This window comes from Macrobrachium nipponense, chromosome 43 (genome assembly GCF_015104395.2).
Source record: "Macrobrachium nipponense isolate FS-2020 chromosome 43, ASM1510439v2, whole genome shotgun sequence".
In the NCBI taxonomy this organism is placed as follows: domain Eukaryota; kingdom Metazoa; phylum Arthropoda; class Malacostraca; order Decapoda; family Palaemonidae; genus Macrobrachium; species Macrobrachium nipponense.
Window position 1 is genome coordinate 11,312,506 of NC_061104.1, and position 17,109 is coordinate 11,329,614.

At 44.6% G+C, this 17,109-nt stretch overlaps 1 protein-coding gene across 1 annotated transcript in view; it reads right to left on the reverse strand.

Moving 5' to 3' along the window:
• The window catches only part of LOC135213522 (aldehyde dehydrogenase family 16 member A1-like), a 61,418-nt gene extending 56,910 nt beyond the window's left edge, over nucleotides 1-4,508 (reverse strand). Inside the window, exons 1-2 of the mRNA XM_064247438.1 lie at nucleotides 4,390-4,508; nucleotides 4,186-4,285 (exon numbers count right to left, since the gene is read on the reverse strand). Coding sequence (XP_064103508.1) covers nucleotides 4,186-4,285; nucleotides 4,390-4,398 — 109 coding nt within the window. The 5' untranslated portion in view covers nucleotides 4,399-4,508. The remainder of the gene's footprint in view (nucleotides 1-4,185; nucleotides 4,286-4,389) is intronic.
• Nucleotides 4,509-17,109: the final 12,601 nt, after the last annotated feature.

Here is a 17,109-nt window from a genome sequence, read left to right on the forward strand (position 1 = left end):
AGCGTCCTCAAAAGCGTCCTCATAAGCGTCCTGCCGAGCGTCCTCAAAAGCGTCCTGGAAAGCGTCCTGCTGAGCGTCCTCAAAAAACGTCCTGCTTAGCTACGAGCGTGTCTGAGCAGAGAACACCAAGTCTTCTGAACGACGTTTCAGAGAGGAACTCGTTGAGCGCCTTGATGCATGCAAGGCCCGCCAAGAGGCGTCCTGGCGAGCGACCTTGCCAACATCTCAATGTTATGACGAACCGCGTTTTGCGTATGACGTTGAATATTTTTAAGGGACGTCCTCATGCGAGTCTCCATGGAGAGCCGCACGCTGCTCCTGAAGTGTGTGAACACTAAAGGAAGACGTATGGCTTTCGTCTTCAAGACAGGCCTTAAAGACCTTCATACCTTCTTACAAAGACAGTGGCCGCCTGTGCGACAACTTGCGTCTTAGTAATGCAAAAGAACATCTCCAGAAACGCACTCAACAAAAGAACGCCTAGCGTCCGAAAGACACCCTCGCAAGGTGCTTGCCGAGCGTCCTGGAGAATGTCTCTACTTATAGGACGTCGAGCACCTCCAAAAGCTTCCTCACGTCTAAATTGCCCTTCTTATGCCGACCAGAGACATAAGTTGTTTGACTGTGCAAAGCAGCTTGCCGGCCGTCAAACTTATCAGCTTGCTTTTTCGAAGTAAAGCGAACGTTACATAACGTATACGGAGCGCCATGAGGAGAGGAGACGAATACTGAGTTGCTCCTCCAAAAGGTGGAATCAAGAATGTCCTTGATTACCAAATTCTTTTGGAATGCTAGCGAGGTTGAAACAGCTCTAACTTCATGAGCGTTCACTCGCAGGAGGCTCAAATCACTCTTCTGGCAAGATGAATGAGCCTCCTTAATATGTCCCTTAGGAAAAGAGCCAGTGCATTCTTCGAAAAGGGTAAATGTGGTCTCTTCTGAGCACCATAAATTACCCGAAGGAGCTATTACTTCCTTCGTTTATGTAAATAAAATTCGAGAGCCCTGACAGGGCATAGGACTCTTTCATCCTCTCGTGACGAGAGAGAGGACGTGAAGCGTCCTCTTCTCTAAAGCTTCTTTAGGGGGCGCGAGTCCTTCCGAGAGCTCCAACCCGTGTGGGGAGGACGCCTCGGAGGACGAGAAGCAATACTCCAAGATTCGTGCACGTGCTCGATCTTCGGCAGCCTGGGAAGCGACAACAGGACCTGCCGAAAGGAAGCCAGATCAGCATGAAAAACCCGTAACCCTCCTTCGGCTTTTGACATGCCCTCTCCCTGGTTTCCTGGGAGTCCGACAGAGGTCTAGGCCTAGAGGCGTTATGGGGCCGATCTGACGTTCCCTCCTGACGAGAGAGGAGGACGTGAAGCGTCCCCTTCTCTAAAGCTTCTTAGAGGGCGCGAGTCCTTCCGAGAGCTCCAACCCTTGCGCGGGGGAGGACGCCTCGGAGGACGAGAAGCAATCCTTCAAGATTCGTGCACGTGCACGATCTTTAGCAGCTGGGAAGCGTCAACCAGGGGCCCTGGCCGAAGGGACGCCAGATCGGTGGGGAGCCCCCGTAACCCTCTTGCGGCTTTCGACATGCCCTCTCCTGAGTCCTGGGAGTCTCCGACAGAGGTCCAGGCCTAGAGGCATTATGGGGCCGATCTGACGCCCCCTCCACAACCAGGGGCAAGGGGCACTACACTTCACAACACTGATTGGAGAGCGAGCACTTTAGTCTAAGATTACTTGATGTAATCCTCTAGCAGACACTTCTTCTAGGCCCGTAAGCCATACCACAGGGTTAGGCAAAATAAAATCTACAGGAGTTAGAAGGTTCATTATTTCTAACTTCTGTTTACTGTGGAGGAAAACTCCTGATTCTAACATGCTCTAAAATGCGTACATGAATCCTCCTTCTTCCGTAATCAGTCACACATTACACTAATTACATTGAACTTATGCAAAGAACACATGTAAACGTCATATATACTAAGCGAGTGTCTACCGAAAGTTCCGGTAGCCTCACCTTACCATGCAGACAACAAAGTCTGAAACTAGGCTAACTAGCTTCAGACATCAAATGCAATGAAAAAATTTACGATAGCGTATGCCTGGCCACAAATCCAAGTTAATAATCGAAAGAATAATTAGGATACTTAAGCGGCTAATGAAGTTTTCAAAATCCTAGGCGGAGGTCTGTAAACAGTTGTTTACCGACCGGCGACAGAAAAAAATATGAATAGAAAATGGGAATAGTTCCTGATATCCGCCTCCCACGGCGGGAATGGGTACTACCACCTGGCCGCCCACTGCGTGTGCCGCGAATTTTTGAATTCTGTCGGACTTCAGAAAATACAGCTATATATATGTCTGTCAGGTAAGTTTCATGAACAAAACTGTATATTTTAATTTTTGCCCTTGTAACACAATAGCCTAGAGGCATAGACACAATAAAAACTTTAAAATAAACTATGAAATAATTTCGTTCTTAACCAGCATTACTGACAACCAATCCTAAACTTTAAGACTTTAGACAACCACCAAAATACATACTGTACTCTGAACAATAATAATACTGTAATAACTTTCTTGAAACAAAATTAAATGAAAATCTTTTAAGCTAAAAACATTTCCCAGACAACATTTACTAACTGGAGAACACTATTCCCAAGAAATCTACCTGCAAATTATCTATTATTAAATACTATACCTGAATGACTGAATTGGGTTCTCATTACTACTACTAGTGGCTCAAGAAACCAAAGCAATACGTGTACTATACTACAATTCTCAGACCATACCTACAGCAGTAGCATGTTTACCAAATGTGCTATCACTAACCTTTACAGAGCTTAAACCACTGTTTTTCATACACACAGTACTATACACGTACATGCTTTACCGCCACCCCTATGTACATTTACAGACCACAGTCATTTGAACAGTACCTCATTTTTGTATACATTACTTGCATTTCATTCCCCAACTCCCTTTCCTGTCAAGGTCATTCCACTTGAATTCTTGCTCTCTAGGCCTAAATGGTCCTGTGGCTCATACACAACCAATAACAATGTCTCCCTTACCCATTATCCCTAATTCTCCTTACTGTCTTTGTCTCAGTTTATAAGTTCTAATTGCTTTATTCCTGAGCAGTTTTTAATTGCAATTATATAATAAATTTATCAAATATGAATAAGATTTATGATTTATCAAACATGAATAAGATTTGTGATTTATCAAATGTACATTAGATTTATAAGTCATTTCACCCACTCAATAATTACATATGTAAAATATTGGGACCATATGTTTCTTAAATAATCAAATGTTCTTTCTTTGCCAAGAAAATTTTACAAATCTGTCCTCTACTGAGTAAAGAAATAGGGGAAAATAATGAAAAAAATTTACATTTGTAAATAATTATTGTTGGAAATAATCAGCAAAGCATTTTCATAAGTAAGCTTATGATAAGATAATCAAATACATTTAAAAAGGTAACAGCTTTACTTAATAAAAGAAATGGCATCAACAAAACCAATGAATAATAAAAGTAACATGAGTTCTATGCAAGCCAACCTTTCCATCTAATGGGTTCATGCAGCCCCTCTTTCTTAATATATATGAGAGAGAGAGAGAGAGAGAGAGAGAGAGAGAGAGAGAGAGAGAGAGAGAGAGAGAGAGAGAGAGAGAGAGAATGTATTTAGTAAATATGAAAAATAAAAGTGTAAGGATACAAAACTAACAAGATGCAAAAACATGAATGGAATACTATATAGAGAACATAAAAACATTGGGAAATTCTACAATTATTAGAATGCATGTTAAGGTAAGTCCCAACTGAAAAGATTATGTAACAGCCTCCTGTACGATTGATAATGTGTATATAAAACACCTCTTTGAAAATACCAAAAACAGGTTACTGGCAATATTCAACCTGGTTTACTTAAGTACTATTTGCTGACAGTCTAGGTATTATTGTTAAGCCAACATGCTATAAGCTGACCATGTGAGCTGCAAGGTTGTTTCCCACAGGTAAAAGAGGGTCAAGCATCATAATGTTAAATATCACCAAGTTGTAATTATTCTGTCATCTCAGTGGTACAGTATAATACAGCATTTCATTTCTCTTAATTTCTAAAGCTCATAACATGCTCATTAATAAAAATCTACAATGTTCAACGCTAGAAGAATGACACTGACCTTCTTTGCCACCATCCCTTCCATATCCACTTTGCTTGTAGCCACCAAACCCTGCTGCAGCATCAAACATGTTGTGACAATTAATCCAAACTGCACCAGCCTTGAAGAAATATGATCTGGTTATATTTAAATATTTTGTTTATATTTTGGTCATACACTACAGCTAATAAGAAAAAAATATTAAAGTAACTTTTCTGAACATACCTTTATCATTTTGGCAGTTTCAATGGCTAATGTAATTTGTTCTGTGAACACTGAGCTTCCAAGTCCATATATAGTGTTGTTAGCTAAAGCAATTGCTTCCTTGGCAGTCCTGAGGGATGGAAAAAACAGTTGAAATAAATATGCTTTCTTCCCCTCTTTTCTCTAATATTTTTTAAAAACAAACTTTTAAACTTGAGACACTGCAGAAAATAATTTTATCATGCAAACACATTACTTACATTTGCCACCATTCATAGTCTTCAAATGCCCCTGGCACTAGTTTTACCACACGAAAGATGACCAGATGGTAGCACTATGCATGCATTGATGAATCTCTGGGTCTTAAGTATTTACGAGAGATCTGTGGCACTGGCAAGCTATGGGTTTGCATGAAAAAATTAATTTTGAGAAAAACTGCTTGTTCCACCGCATAGCTATTATACTTATAATACCCCAAATCCTAATTCTAGGGAAGACTGACGAATGCCCAAGAACTGGCTAACTGGGACCTAGGATACATTCAAAGCTTCTGAGGGTGAGATTAGCAACTGAACACGTGGCTCTATGAGGAACAGAGTTATGAAACATAAGAATTCCATCAAGTCTTCCTGATTGTGTCTGACTGGTATAGTTTAAGAGTTCTTGAATGATTTATATTTACCATGTCATGAATGAGGAATGATAGGATTGACGATGGAGATGAGGATCCTGACTAAAACCTCTTCTGACACAGGCACTATTTATCCTTGTGCTACTATTGGTCCTAATTAATACGATGCAATGCCCACTGTAAGTGCCCACTAGAAGAAGCAAAAAGAGTTCTAACCTAGTAAGGGATTCAGAGCCTATGATGCAGTTTTTCAGCAATGCCTTTTTATCAAAGCAACGGATAAAAGTGAAAGTTGGCAAGTGTATATTTTATAACCCTACTTAATTTTTGCAAGTATTATTTAGTACTAAGTTCGACAGTTTTAATAAAGTAAAATGAAGTCGCCAATGCCAGAACCAAGAAAATCACAGAGAAGGATTCAAAAACCATTCGTGACATTAACATATGATGTCATGAGGCTCCGACCATCCACTGGGTAGGCAGTACGTACTAACACAGTCTAGGTTTCACAAATTCAATAATGGCCAGCAGGATATGGAACTATTCCCGTGGTTGGAAGACTGCATTTGGCAAGATTTACTATAGTGTGAATAGGTAATTATTTCTATAATAATCAGTAATAGTTACTTGGCAACACTCATCTCTTGCTGCAGCAAATAGAGGGCTGTAGTGTCAAAACCTTTAGTAAAACAAAATGGATTTTCTTTTTGTATTCCCACCGTGAATAGATGTATAGATCTAACATGAGGTATAGGCTAGTAATTAGTAAATACATTGAATTATTTGTAAAGTTGAATCAATACGAATACTATCAAGAAAATGGAAGAACTCCAAGCTAACAACTTTGTCCCAACAAGGTCTGCTCACTCCCCACCTTCCCCTCCACCAATCCCCCAAGTAGGCAGTGCTTTGTCTAACTCATTGTATCAGCAGGTGAATTGCCACAGTGATCAAGTACCTCTAAAATATGTCATCTCCTATGTACTAGTTACCACAGGTGGGAGGTGGCCCCCCCTCCACCCCACCATTGGGTAGACCTGTCTCTCTTGGTCACTCTTGGCCTTGGTCTCAACAACTGCTCCGGAAGTTGTGATGAAACTTCCACAAAATAATAATAAATAATAATAATAAATAATAATAAATAATAATAAATAATAAATAATAAATAATAAATAATAATAAATAATCAATAATAAATAATCAATAATAATTAATCAATAATAATAAATCAATAATAATAAATCAAAATAATAATAATAATAATCAATAATAATAATAATAATAATAATAATAATAATAATAATAATAATAATAATAATAATAATAATAATAATAATAATAATAAGATTGGTCAACATCTGGAATGAGAGGAATAACACCCCCCAAACAGAGCAGAGGCTGGCAGACCAAGTAAGGAACATAAAGAAAAAGAACTGGCTCTCCCCAACAGAAAGAGAAGAACTGGAAAGGGTAATGTCACACGACAACGAATTACACGAAGACGAGCTGAGAGACGATGCCACAGACGACGACAGGGAGGATGAGGTATCAAACAACGACACACGAAGAAACACCGACGAAGTAACAGAGAGGACGGAATGGGTAGAAAAGATTAGACAATGGATGGAGTCAGATACAGAGAGAACAAAGATCCCCTCCATGAAAGCCTACAACACCAAGAAATTAAGGGAGAAAACAAGTGAGGTCAATGAAATAATGGGCATAATACACACCACCAGTATCACAGAAACAAATAACTTGGTATATGCAGGAGCAAGATTAGTAGCAGAACTGATGGGGATTCGAACACCAACACCACCAGCACAACCAACCCAACAGAAACCAAAACAGCAACCTCCTTGGAAAAGGCGCCTGGAAAAGCAAATCATGGTGATGAGATCTGACTTGAGTAAACTGAAAGAGATGGCAGAAAAAAGGCTAAGGAGCAAGAAAACAAGGGAGGAACTCAACGAGAAATACAAAGTACAAGAGAGGGGACTAAACAACACAATAGAAGATGTAAAACAGAGGCTTAAGGCCAAAGCACATAAGATCCAACGATACATGAACAGGAATAAGGGATACCAACACAACAAACTATTCGGAACTAACCAGAAAAGACTATACGGCCAACTAAGAGGGGAAGACAACCACCCAGAAATCCCTGAAGCCGAACCAAGTAAGAGACTCTGGGAAAACATATGGAGCAATCTGGTATCACACAACAAACATGCAACATGGCTCCAAGAAGTCAAGGAAGAAGAAACAGGGAGAATAAAACAAAGATTCACAGAGATCACGACAGACACAGTCAGACACCAACTAAAGAAAATGCCAAACTGGAAAGCCCAGGTCCCGATGAAGTCCATGGATACTGGCTCAAAAACGGTTCAAGGCCCTACACCCACGAATAGCAGAACAACTCCAGCATTGTATCTCAAATCACCATGCACCCAAATGGATGACCACAGGAAGAACATCCTTAGTACAAAAAGACAAGAGTAAGGGAAATATAGCCAGTAACTACAGGCCTATCACCTGCCTACCAATAATGTGGAAGTTACTAACAGGTATCATCAGTGAAAGGCTATACAATTACCTAGAGGAGACAAACACCATCCCCCACCAACAGAAAGGCTGCAGAAGGAAGTGTAGGGGCACAAAAGACCAGCTCCTGATAGACAAAATGGTAATGAAGAACAGTAGGAGAAGGAAAACCAACCTAAGCATGGCATGGATAGACTATAAGAAAGCCTTCGACATGATACCACACACATGGCTAATAGAATGCCTGAAAAAATATGGGGCAGAGGAAAACACCATCAGCTTCCTCAAAAATACAATGCGCAACTGGAATACAATACTTACAAGCTCTGGAATAAGACTAGCAGAGGTTAATATCAGGAGAGGGATCTTCCAGGGCGACTCACTGTCCCCACTACTCTTCGTAGTAGCCATGATTCCCATGACAAAAGTACTACAGAAGATGGATGCCGGGTACCAACTCAAGAAAAGAAGCAACAGAATTTACCATCTGATGTTCATGGACGACATCAAGCTGTATGGTAAGAGCATCAAGGAAATAGATACCCTAATCCAGACTGTAAGGATTGTATCTGGGGACATCAGGATGGAGTTTGGAATAGAAAAGTGCGCCTTAGTCAACATACAAAAATGATATTGTTAGTATACAATAAAGTTTTGTACATACTTACCTGGCAGATATATACTTAGCTTAGGTCTCTGACGTCACGACAGAAAATTCAAAACTCGCGGCACACGCTACAGGTAGGTCAGGTGATCTACCATACCCGCTGCTGGGAGGCGGGTGTAAGAACCAGTCCCCCTTTCTTGTCAGGTTATTTTCTTCCACCTGTCTCCTGAGGGGAGGCTGGGCGGGCCATCAATCGTATATATCTGCCAGGTAAGTATGTACAAAACTTTATTGTATACTAACAATATCATTTTTGTACATGAACTTCCCTGCCAGATATATACTTAGCTGATTGACACCCTTGGTGGAGGGAAAGAGACACATACTTACTTAGAAAGTGGGGACAACACATGTTAAAGGAATAAATAATATAAACCTCTGGTTCTTACCTGATTTAGGCAGAAGACTTGATAGTTACTGTCTATTAGTCTGCGTTGCCTAAAGAGTCTCAGCGAGGGCGTGACCTATGGCTGAAGAACTCTTTGGGTCTACCAATGGGAACTGAGTCCACTTACTTGGCAGAATCCAAGCAGGATCTGGTCAATGGGGATCAACCCGCTTACATGCCAGAGCCTATCACTACCAATTGCAAGGAGCCTCAAGCACAACCGATCACCTAACCAAATACTAACATTAGTATACGAAAGAAGGAGCTGCCTCCTGCAACCTCCTTCGTACAACCAAAAAACTCAAACTTAAAACTAACAGGGAAAAAGGATTAAAAAGGATGTGTTTCAGCTCCCTGCCCCAGCACTGAATCCGCCGATTACGTAAGGGCCTAGCCCAAAAACACGTTATCATACGTAATCGATACGTCCTTTAGGTAGTGATTAGAGAAGACTGATTCACACCTCCAAAAAGTGGCCTTCATAAGGTTTTGTAATGATTGCAAGAAGTGTGTGCTTCTCTAATAACATTCCTGATAAAGAATGAGAGTGCATTTTTAGATAAGGGCCTACTGGGGTCCCTCACAGAGCACCAGAGATTGCTCTCATTAGCAGCAAGTCTTTTCTTCCTCTGAAGATAATATTTCAGGCTTCTCACCGGGCAAAGAGATCTCTCCTCTCTGTCCCAACTAAGGAGGATAAGCTTTTGATTTCGAAGCTCCTGGGCCACGGCGAAGAAGGGTTTTCATTCTTGGCTAGGAAAGCCGGAAGAAAAAAAAGAGCAAACCGCGGAGCCTCCTTGGAAACCTACCTCACCTTCTAGAGCCTGCAGCTCGCTGACCCTCTTCGCTGACGCTAACGCACAGAGAAAAAGAGTCTTCATCGAAAGGTTCTCTGAACGAAGCAGTATGGGGAGGTTCGAACCTTGAGGACCTCAGGAAGAGCAGCACGACATCTAGATTCCAGCTAGGAACTAAGGAGGAGGTTCTTTTAACCGTTTCAAACGATCTGATTAAATCATGGAGGTCCTTGTCCTCAGATATGTTTAATCCTCTATGACGAAAAACTGAGGAAAGCATGCTCCTGTATCCCTTGATGGTGGAGACAACCAACCCGCATTTTTCCCTCAGGAAGATAAGGAAATCTGCTATCTGAGTCACAGAGGTACTGGAGGAGGAAACTTTATGAGTCCTGCACCAGCGTCGAAAAACATCCCACTTCGACTGGTAGACTCTAGATGTGGAAGGTCTACGTGCATTGGCAATAGCCCTTGCAGACTTTGCCGAAAAGCCCTTAGCTCTGACGAGACTCTTGATAGTCTGAATCCAGTCAGACTGAGAGCGGGGAGGTTTTTGTGAAACCTGTCGAAGTGGGGCTGTTTGAGCAGATCGACTCTTAGAGGTAGGTATCTTGGGACATCCACCAGCCATTCCAGTACCTCTGAACCAGTCGTGGGCGGGCCAGAACGGAGCTATCAAAGTCATCCTTGCTCCCTCTGAAGCTGCGAACTTCCTTAAACGTTTCCCCTAGAATCTTGAAAGGCGGGAAGGGAACGCGTAAAGATCCAGATTCCTCCAATCCATCAGGAATGCATCTATTGCCACTGCTCTTGGGTCTGCAATAGGGGAGCAGTATAGATCTATCCTCGATTCCTGGAGGTCGCAAATAGATCGAGATGGGGCCTGCCCCACATCCTCCACAGCTCCTGGCATACGTCCGCGTGCAGAGTCCACTCTGAGGGAAGGACTTGATTCCTTCTGCTTAGCAGATCCGCTCTGACATTCTTTTTTTTCTCCCTGTACGAACCTGGTGAGAAGCCTTATCTTCCTTTCCTCTGACCACAGGAGGAGCGATCTCGCTTGGTCTCGTACAGGGAGAAAGAGTGAGTCCCCCCCTGTTTCTGAATGTAAGCCAGGGCTGTAGTGTTGTCGGAGTTGATCTGAACATATTTCCCTTTTACGAGGGGTTCGAAGGTCTTGAGAGCTAACCAAATCGCTGTTAGCTCCTTCTTGTTGATGTGCCAGGACACCTGATCCCCCATCCAGGTGCCTGACACTTCTCTCGACCCGAGAGTAGCTCCCCAACCTATGTCCGAAGCGTCTGCATACAACACTAAGTTGGGGTTCCGAACCTGCAAGGAAAGGCCTTCCTTGAACAATAGAGGGTCTAGCCACCAACGTAGATCCTCCTTTATCTCTTGCGAAATCTTGAATGCAAAGTCCAGACCTTGAGATTTTCGATCCCAGTCCTCGTCAGGAAGAACTGTAGGGGTCTGAGGTGCAACCTTCCTAGAGAAACTAATTGCTCCAGCGAGGATGTGTCCCCACAGACTCATCCACTCCCTCGCTGTGCATACATCTTTCTACTAGAAAGATTGCTACCTTCTTCCAAATCCTCGGGTTATCCTCTCTGGGGTACGGATACGCCCGAAAAACCTGAGAAGCCATCAGAATCCCCAGATAGATACGCTCTTGACTGGGGATTAGCTGTGACTTCTCGAAATTCACTAGCAAACCCGTAGAAGCTGCTAGATCCCACGTCACTCGTAAGTCCTCCAGACATTTCTCCTTGGATTTGGCCCTGATAAGCCAATCGTCCAAGTAGAGGGAAATCCTCACTCCCTCGAGATGAAGCCACTGGGCAACGTTCTTCATCAGGCCTGTGAATACTTGGGGGGCCGTGGAAAGGGCCCTGAACTGAAAAACGTTCCCTCCCCACATGAATCTGAGAAATTTGCGAGAAGAAGGATGGATCGGCACATGGAAGTAAGCGTCCTGAAGGTCCAGCGACACCATCCAGTCCCGGGACGAAGAGCTGCTAAGACTGATGACGTCGTCTCCATAGCGAACTTCCTCTTCTTCACAAAGACATTCAGGGCGCTCACGTCCAGAACCGGTCTCCATCCTCCTGAGTTCTTGGGAACTAGGAACAGACGGTTGTAGAACCCCGCTGAAAGAGGGTCCTGAACCATCTCTATTGCCCTCTTTCTCTAACATCAGCTTCTACCGCTAAGAGCGAGGTCGTTGATTCATTAGTGGGTCTTTGTATTTGGCCACCAGTGCCCTTGGAGTGGTGGTCAAGGGTGGTCTCGAGATAAAGGGAATGAGGTATCCCCTCTGATGATCGCGAGGGACCAGTTGTCCGCCCCCTTTCGTGCCCAGACATCTGCAAAGTTCAGAAGTCTGGCACCCACAGTTGTCTGGAGGACACACGAACTACTTCTTGCCCCCTAATAGACGAGAGAAGGTCCTTCCTCTTCTAGGTGGTCTCGAACCTCTGGAGGAAGAAGAGTGAGACGAAGGTCCTCCTCGAAAGGGTTCTTGCCTACTTTGAGCCTCTTTCTTTGTTTTCTGTTGAAACGAAGGTTTCGGAATTCTAGCCGAGCGGGCTAGCATATCCTGCGTCGCTTTTGCTGATAACGAGCTGGAGATATCATTAATAGTCTTCTTGGGGAAGAGTTGCGGGGAAAGTTGTGAATACAGCAAGGAAGCTCTCTGTGCGTGAGAAACCGCCTTGGTAAGAAAAGCAGAAAACGGCCCTCTTCTTTACTACTCCTCCTGCAACCAAAAATAAAAGTGAAGCATTTTCCCCGGAAACCGTCTCTCATTGCTTGTCCATGCAAGACAGAACTGCGTGGAGGTCTTCAGGCGAAAGAGTGTCTTGCTCTTGAGTCCTCTTAGCCAACTCCAAGGGTCCAGTCAAGAAAGTTAAAAACTTCTAAGACTCGGAACATTCCCTTCAGAAGGTGATCCAACTCGCTCATACCCCACGTAGTCTTCCGCAGAATTCATGCCGAGCGACGTGCAGAATCAACCAACGAAGAGAAGTCCGAGTCTGCAGAAGAGGGAAGAGTCAGACCCAAGGGCTCTCCTGACTCGTACCAGAACCCCATCTTACGTCAGCTTGGACGGGGGGAAAAGAAAAACTGTCTTGCCTTTCTCTTCTTTTGAAACCAACAGTCGTCAAAGTTCTTCACAGCCTTCTTCATAGACACTGTAGGCTTCATCTTAACGACTGAAGACTTCTTAGCCGTATTGGTCGTTGAAATAAGGACGGAGGAGACGGAGGAGCAACGGCCGAAGAGACTCACCAAAATCTTGCAAGAGGAGGTCTGTCAATCTCTTATACGAAGAAACCGAAGCATCCTTGGGCAAATCTTCCTCCGAATCCCCAACAAATTCTTCCGAAGAATGACGTCTTGAAGCTCTACTGCCCGGGGAGGAGAGCTAATCCTTGGAGAGCGCCTGTTCGGAGAGCGCCTACTGGGCTGGGAGAAAAACCACTGGGAGAGCTTACGGGGAGCGCTACCAGGAGAGCGCCTACTTTGAGAGCGCCTCCCAGGAGAGAGCTACTAGAGAGAGCCTACTAGGAGAGCGTAGTTGGAGCGCCTACTAGGAGAGCGCCTACTTTGAGAGCGCCTCCCAGGAGAGAGCCTACTAGGAGAGCGCCTAGTTGGAGAGCGCCTACTAGGAGAGCGCCTACTTGAGAGCGCCTCCCAGGACGCCTACTTGGGGAGCGCCTGCTAGGAGAGCGCCTACTTGGGGAGCGCCTACTAGGAGAGCGCCTGCAAGTGGAGGCCCGTCTGTCGGAAACAGATTCTAACTCCACAGAAGAGCGTCTGGATAAGGGAGAGCGCCTATCAGGCTCTCTGCGCCTGCTAAGCTCTTGGCGCCTGCCATCCTCAATACGCCTGCCAGGCTCTCGATGCCTATTGAGCTCAAAACCCTCTGCCAGGCTCTTGACGCCTGCCACGGGGTGAGAAAACATGCCACAGATGAGTCCCTGTCAGAAGCGCGGCGCTTACAAGGCTCTGAGCGCCTATCCAATCGGAGTGATCTAACGGAGGAGAAAGCTTCCGTTGCCGCCTACCAGGCTCTTGGCGCCTACTAGGCTCTGGACGACTACTAGCTGGCCGAGCGTCCGTCAAAAGGAGAGTGGCCACCAGGCGAAGAACTCTTCCTTCGCTCCTGACGAAACCGAGGCTCTTGACGTCTGTCAAGCTCTTGACGCCTAACTGAAGAGGAGCGGAAATCCTGAGGAGAGAGCCTGTCTGGCTCCTTACGCCTTACATGCTCACAACTCTTGCTGGGAAGAGAGGAGAGCCTACTCGGAGAAAGATCCCGAGCTCCAGCCTGCACTTCTGACCTCCTACTAACAGGCTCAAAAGCTTCTCTAGCCAGAGGAGATTTAGCCGAAGGAACGTTCTTAAGACTTCTTCACCGGAAAGTGAGGCGTCCTTCCGACGATGGAGAAGTCCCGGCAATAGACTCCGCTAAAGCCGCAATCTGCGCCTGCAGACCCGCCAGGATACGCGAGGAGATCTCTTAAACTCCTCTACAGGGGACGAAGTCCGAGAGCGAACAGGAGAAGCGTAACCGGACGAAATCTTGGTTCTCTGTCCACTTCTGGCTCTTCCGCGAAGGATTCGGGGCTGGGAAAATAGGAAGGGCGCAAGGATCCTTCCAGGGCCTCTTGAGAGGGCGAGACGACTCCGAGGCGCTCCATCTACGCTGAGGAGAAGGCGACGAAGATGACGAGAAGCACTGGCGCAATAACTCCTTCTTGGTTCGATCCATGGCAGCCTGGGAACGAGCAACAGGAACTGCCGAGGGGACGCCTGACAGGTGGGGGTTCTCCCTAACCTTCCTGCAGCTTTCGACTTTCCTCCTCCACTGGGTCTGGGAGTCTGGAAGAGGTCTAGGCCTGGAAGCGTTAGTGAGCCGGTCAGACGCACCCTCCACTGCACTAGGGGCACTGCACTGATCACTTGCACTATCATCACTCTTACCTTGTCGAGAGCGAGCGAGGCTCTCCTTACTCCTGATCGAGGCTCTCCCAGAAGCAACTTCCGAAAACGAATCTTCGGGTTCAAAGCTGGGCGCAGGGGCTAAAACCGGAGAAGGAACTACTTCTACTACAGGCTCAGCGTCAACTTCACTCACCCTCGATCTACTAGAGCTCCTTGAAGAAGCCTTGCGCACCCTATCCTTCTCTAACTTGTTTCTCACATAAGAGAAAGAGCCTTCCAACCATCCTCATCCAAATTCTCACACTCTTTGCAAGGGTTAATAAAAGAGCATTCATTCCCTCTACAAGACTGTACATACAGAGTGAGGATCTAATGCAGCTTTAGGAAGCCTAACTTTACATTCCTTCACTGAACAAACCCTAAATAAACTAGGTTTCTTAATTCAGGAATCATCCATGATTAAAGATATTGTAGAGAAATCCAAAAGAAAAATCCAAAAACAGTCCAAAAAGCGTATGCCAAGCCAACAACCAAAGGGTACTTCACCAAAATCCAAATCGTCGGCAACGAGAACGAATTTAACTCCAAATCGTCGGCAAACGAGAACGAATTTAACTATCGTAAAGGACTGAACAACAGGTGTTGTCCAGCAGGCGGCGACAGAAAATAATCTGACAAGAAAGGGGGACTGGTTCTTACACCCGCCTCCCAGCGGCGGGTAAGGTAGATCACCTGACCTACCTGTAGCGTGTGCCGCGAGTTTTGAATTTTCTGTCGTGACGTCAGAGACCTAAGCTAAGTATATATCTGGCAGGGAAGTTCATGTACAAAAAGGCAAAGTAACGACGAACTGAAGGGATAAAGCTACCAGATGGGAGCAACATCAAACACATGGATGAGACAGGATACAAATACCTGGAATAATGGAAGGAGTGGGGGATATAAAACATCAAGAGATGAAGGACATGATCAGGAAAGAATATATGCAGAGACTCAAGGCGATACTCAAGTCAAAACTCAACGCCGGAAATATGATAAAAGCCATAAACACATGGGCAGTGCCAGTAATCAGATACAGCGCAGGAATAGTGGAATGGACGAAGCAGAACTCCGCAGCATAGATCAGAAAACCAGGAAACATATGACAATACACAAAGCACTAACAACCCAGCCCGCAAATACGGACAGGACTATACAACACGAAAAGGAAGGAGGGAGAGGACTACTAGAAGTTCTCAGAGGACTGTGTCACATTGAGAACGAGCACTGGGCAAATATCTGAAAACCAGTGAAGACGAGTTGCTAAAGAGTGCATGGGAAGAAGGACTAATAAAAATAGACGAAGACCCAGAAATGTACAGACAGGAGAATGACAGACAGAACAGAGGACTGGCACAACAAACCAATGCAACAGACATACATGAGACAGACTAAAGACTACCAGCGATACATGGCAATGGGTGCTACAGAGGGGAGAGCTAAGAAGGAAACTGAAGGAATCGATAACAGCGGCACAGGATCAGGCCCTAAGAACCAGATATGTTCAAAGAACGATAGACGGAAATAACATCTCTCCATATGTAGGAAGTGCAATACGAAAAATGAAACCATAAACCACATAGCAAGCCAATGCCCAGCACTTGCACAGAACCAGTACAAAAAGAGGCATGATTCAGTGGCAAAAAAGCCTCCACTGGAGCCTGTGCAAGAAACATCAGCTACCTTGCAGTAATAAGTGGTACGAGCACCAACCTAGGGAGTGATAGAAAACGATCAGGCAAAGATCCTCTGACTATGGTATCAGAACGGATAGGATGATACGTGCAAACAGACCAGAAGAAAGTATCACTCATTGATGTCGCAATACCATGGGACACCAGGGTTGAAGAGAAAGAGAGGGAAAAGAAAAAAATGGTTAAGTATCAAGATGAAAACTGAGAAATAAGAAGGATATGGATATGCCAGTGGAACTCGTACCCATAATCATAGGAGCACTAGGCACGATCCCAGATCCCTGAAAAGGAATCTAGAAAAACAAACTAGAGGCTGAAGTAGCTCCAGGACTCATGCAGAAGAGTGTGATCCTAGAAACGGCACACATAGTAAGAAAAGTGATGGACTCCTAAGGAGGCAGGATGCTACCCGGAACCCCACACTATAAATACCACCCAGTCGAATTGGAAGACTGTGATAGAGCACAAAAAAAAAAAAAAAAAAAATGATATTGTTATGATACAATAAAGTTTCATACATACTTACCTGGCAGATATATACATAGCTATCGACTCCGTCGTCCCCGACAGAAAATTCGAATTTCGCGGCACACGCTACAGGTAGGTCAGGTGATCTACCTGCCTGCCGCTGGGTGGCAGGACTAGGAACTATTCCCGTTTTCTAATCAGATTCTCTCTTCCACCTGTCTCCTGCGGGGAGGCTGGGTGGGTCTTTAATTGTGTATATCTGCCAGGTAAGTATGTATGAAACTTTATTGTATCATAACAATATCATTTTCATACATTCAACTTTACCTGTCAGATATATACTAGCTGATTGACCACCTTTGGTGGAGGGCAAGAGACAGCTAGTTACTGACTAGACAGGTAAACAACAATATGTTGTAGGTATTTATAGACCTTAGTTCCTCTGTGTTTCTAGACGAAGGATTGACTTCCTAGCTATTGCATAGGAGTCTGCTTCATCTCAAGAGCCTTAGCGAGATAGTGATCTGTGGCCAAGAGTTCTTGTGGATCTGTCGATGGGT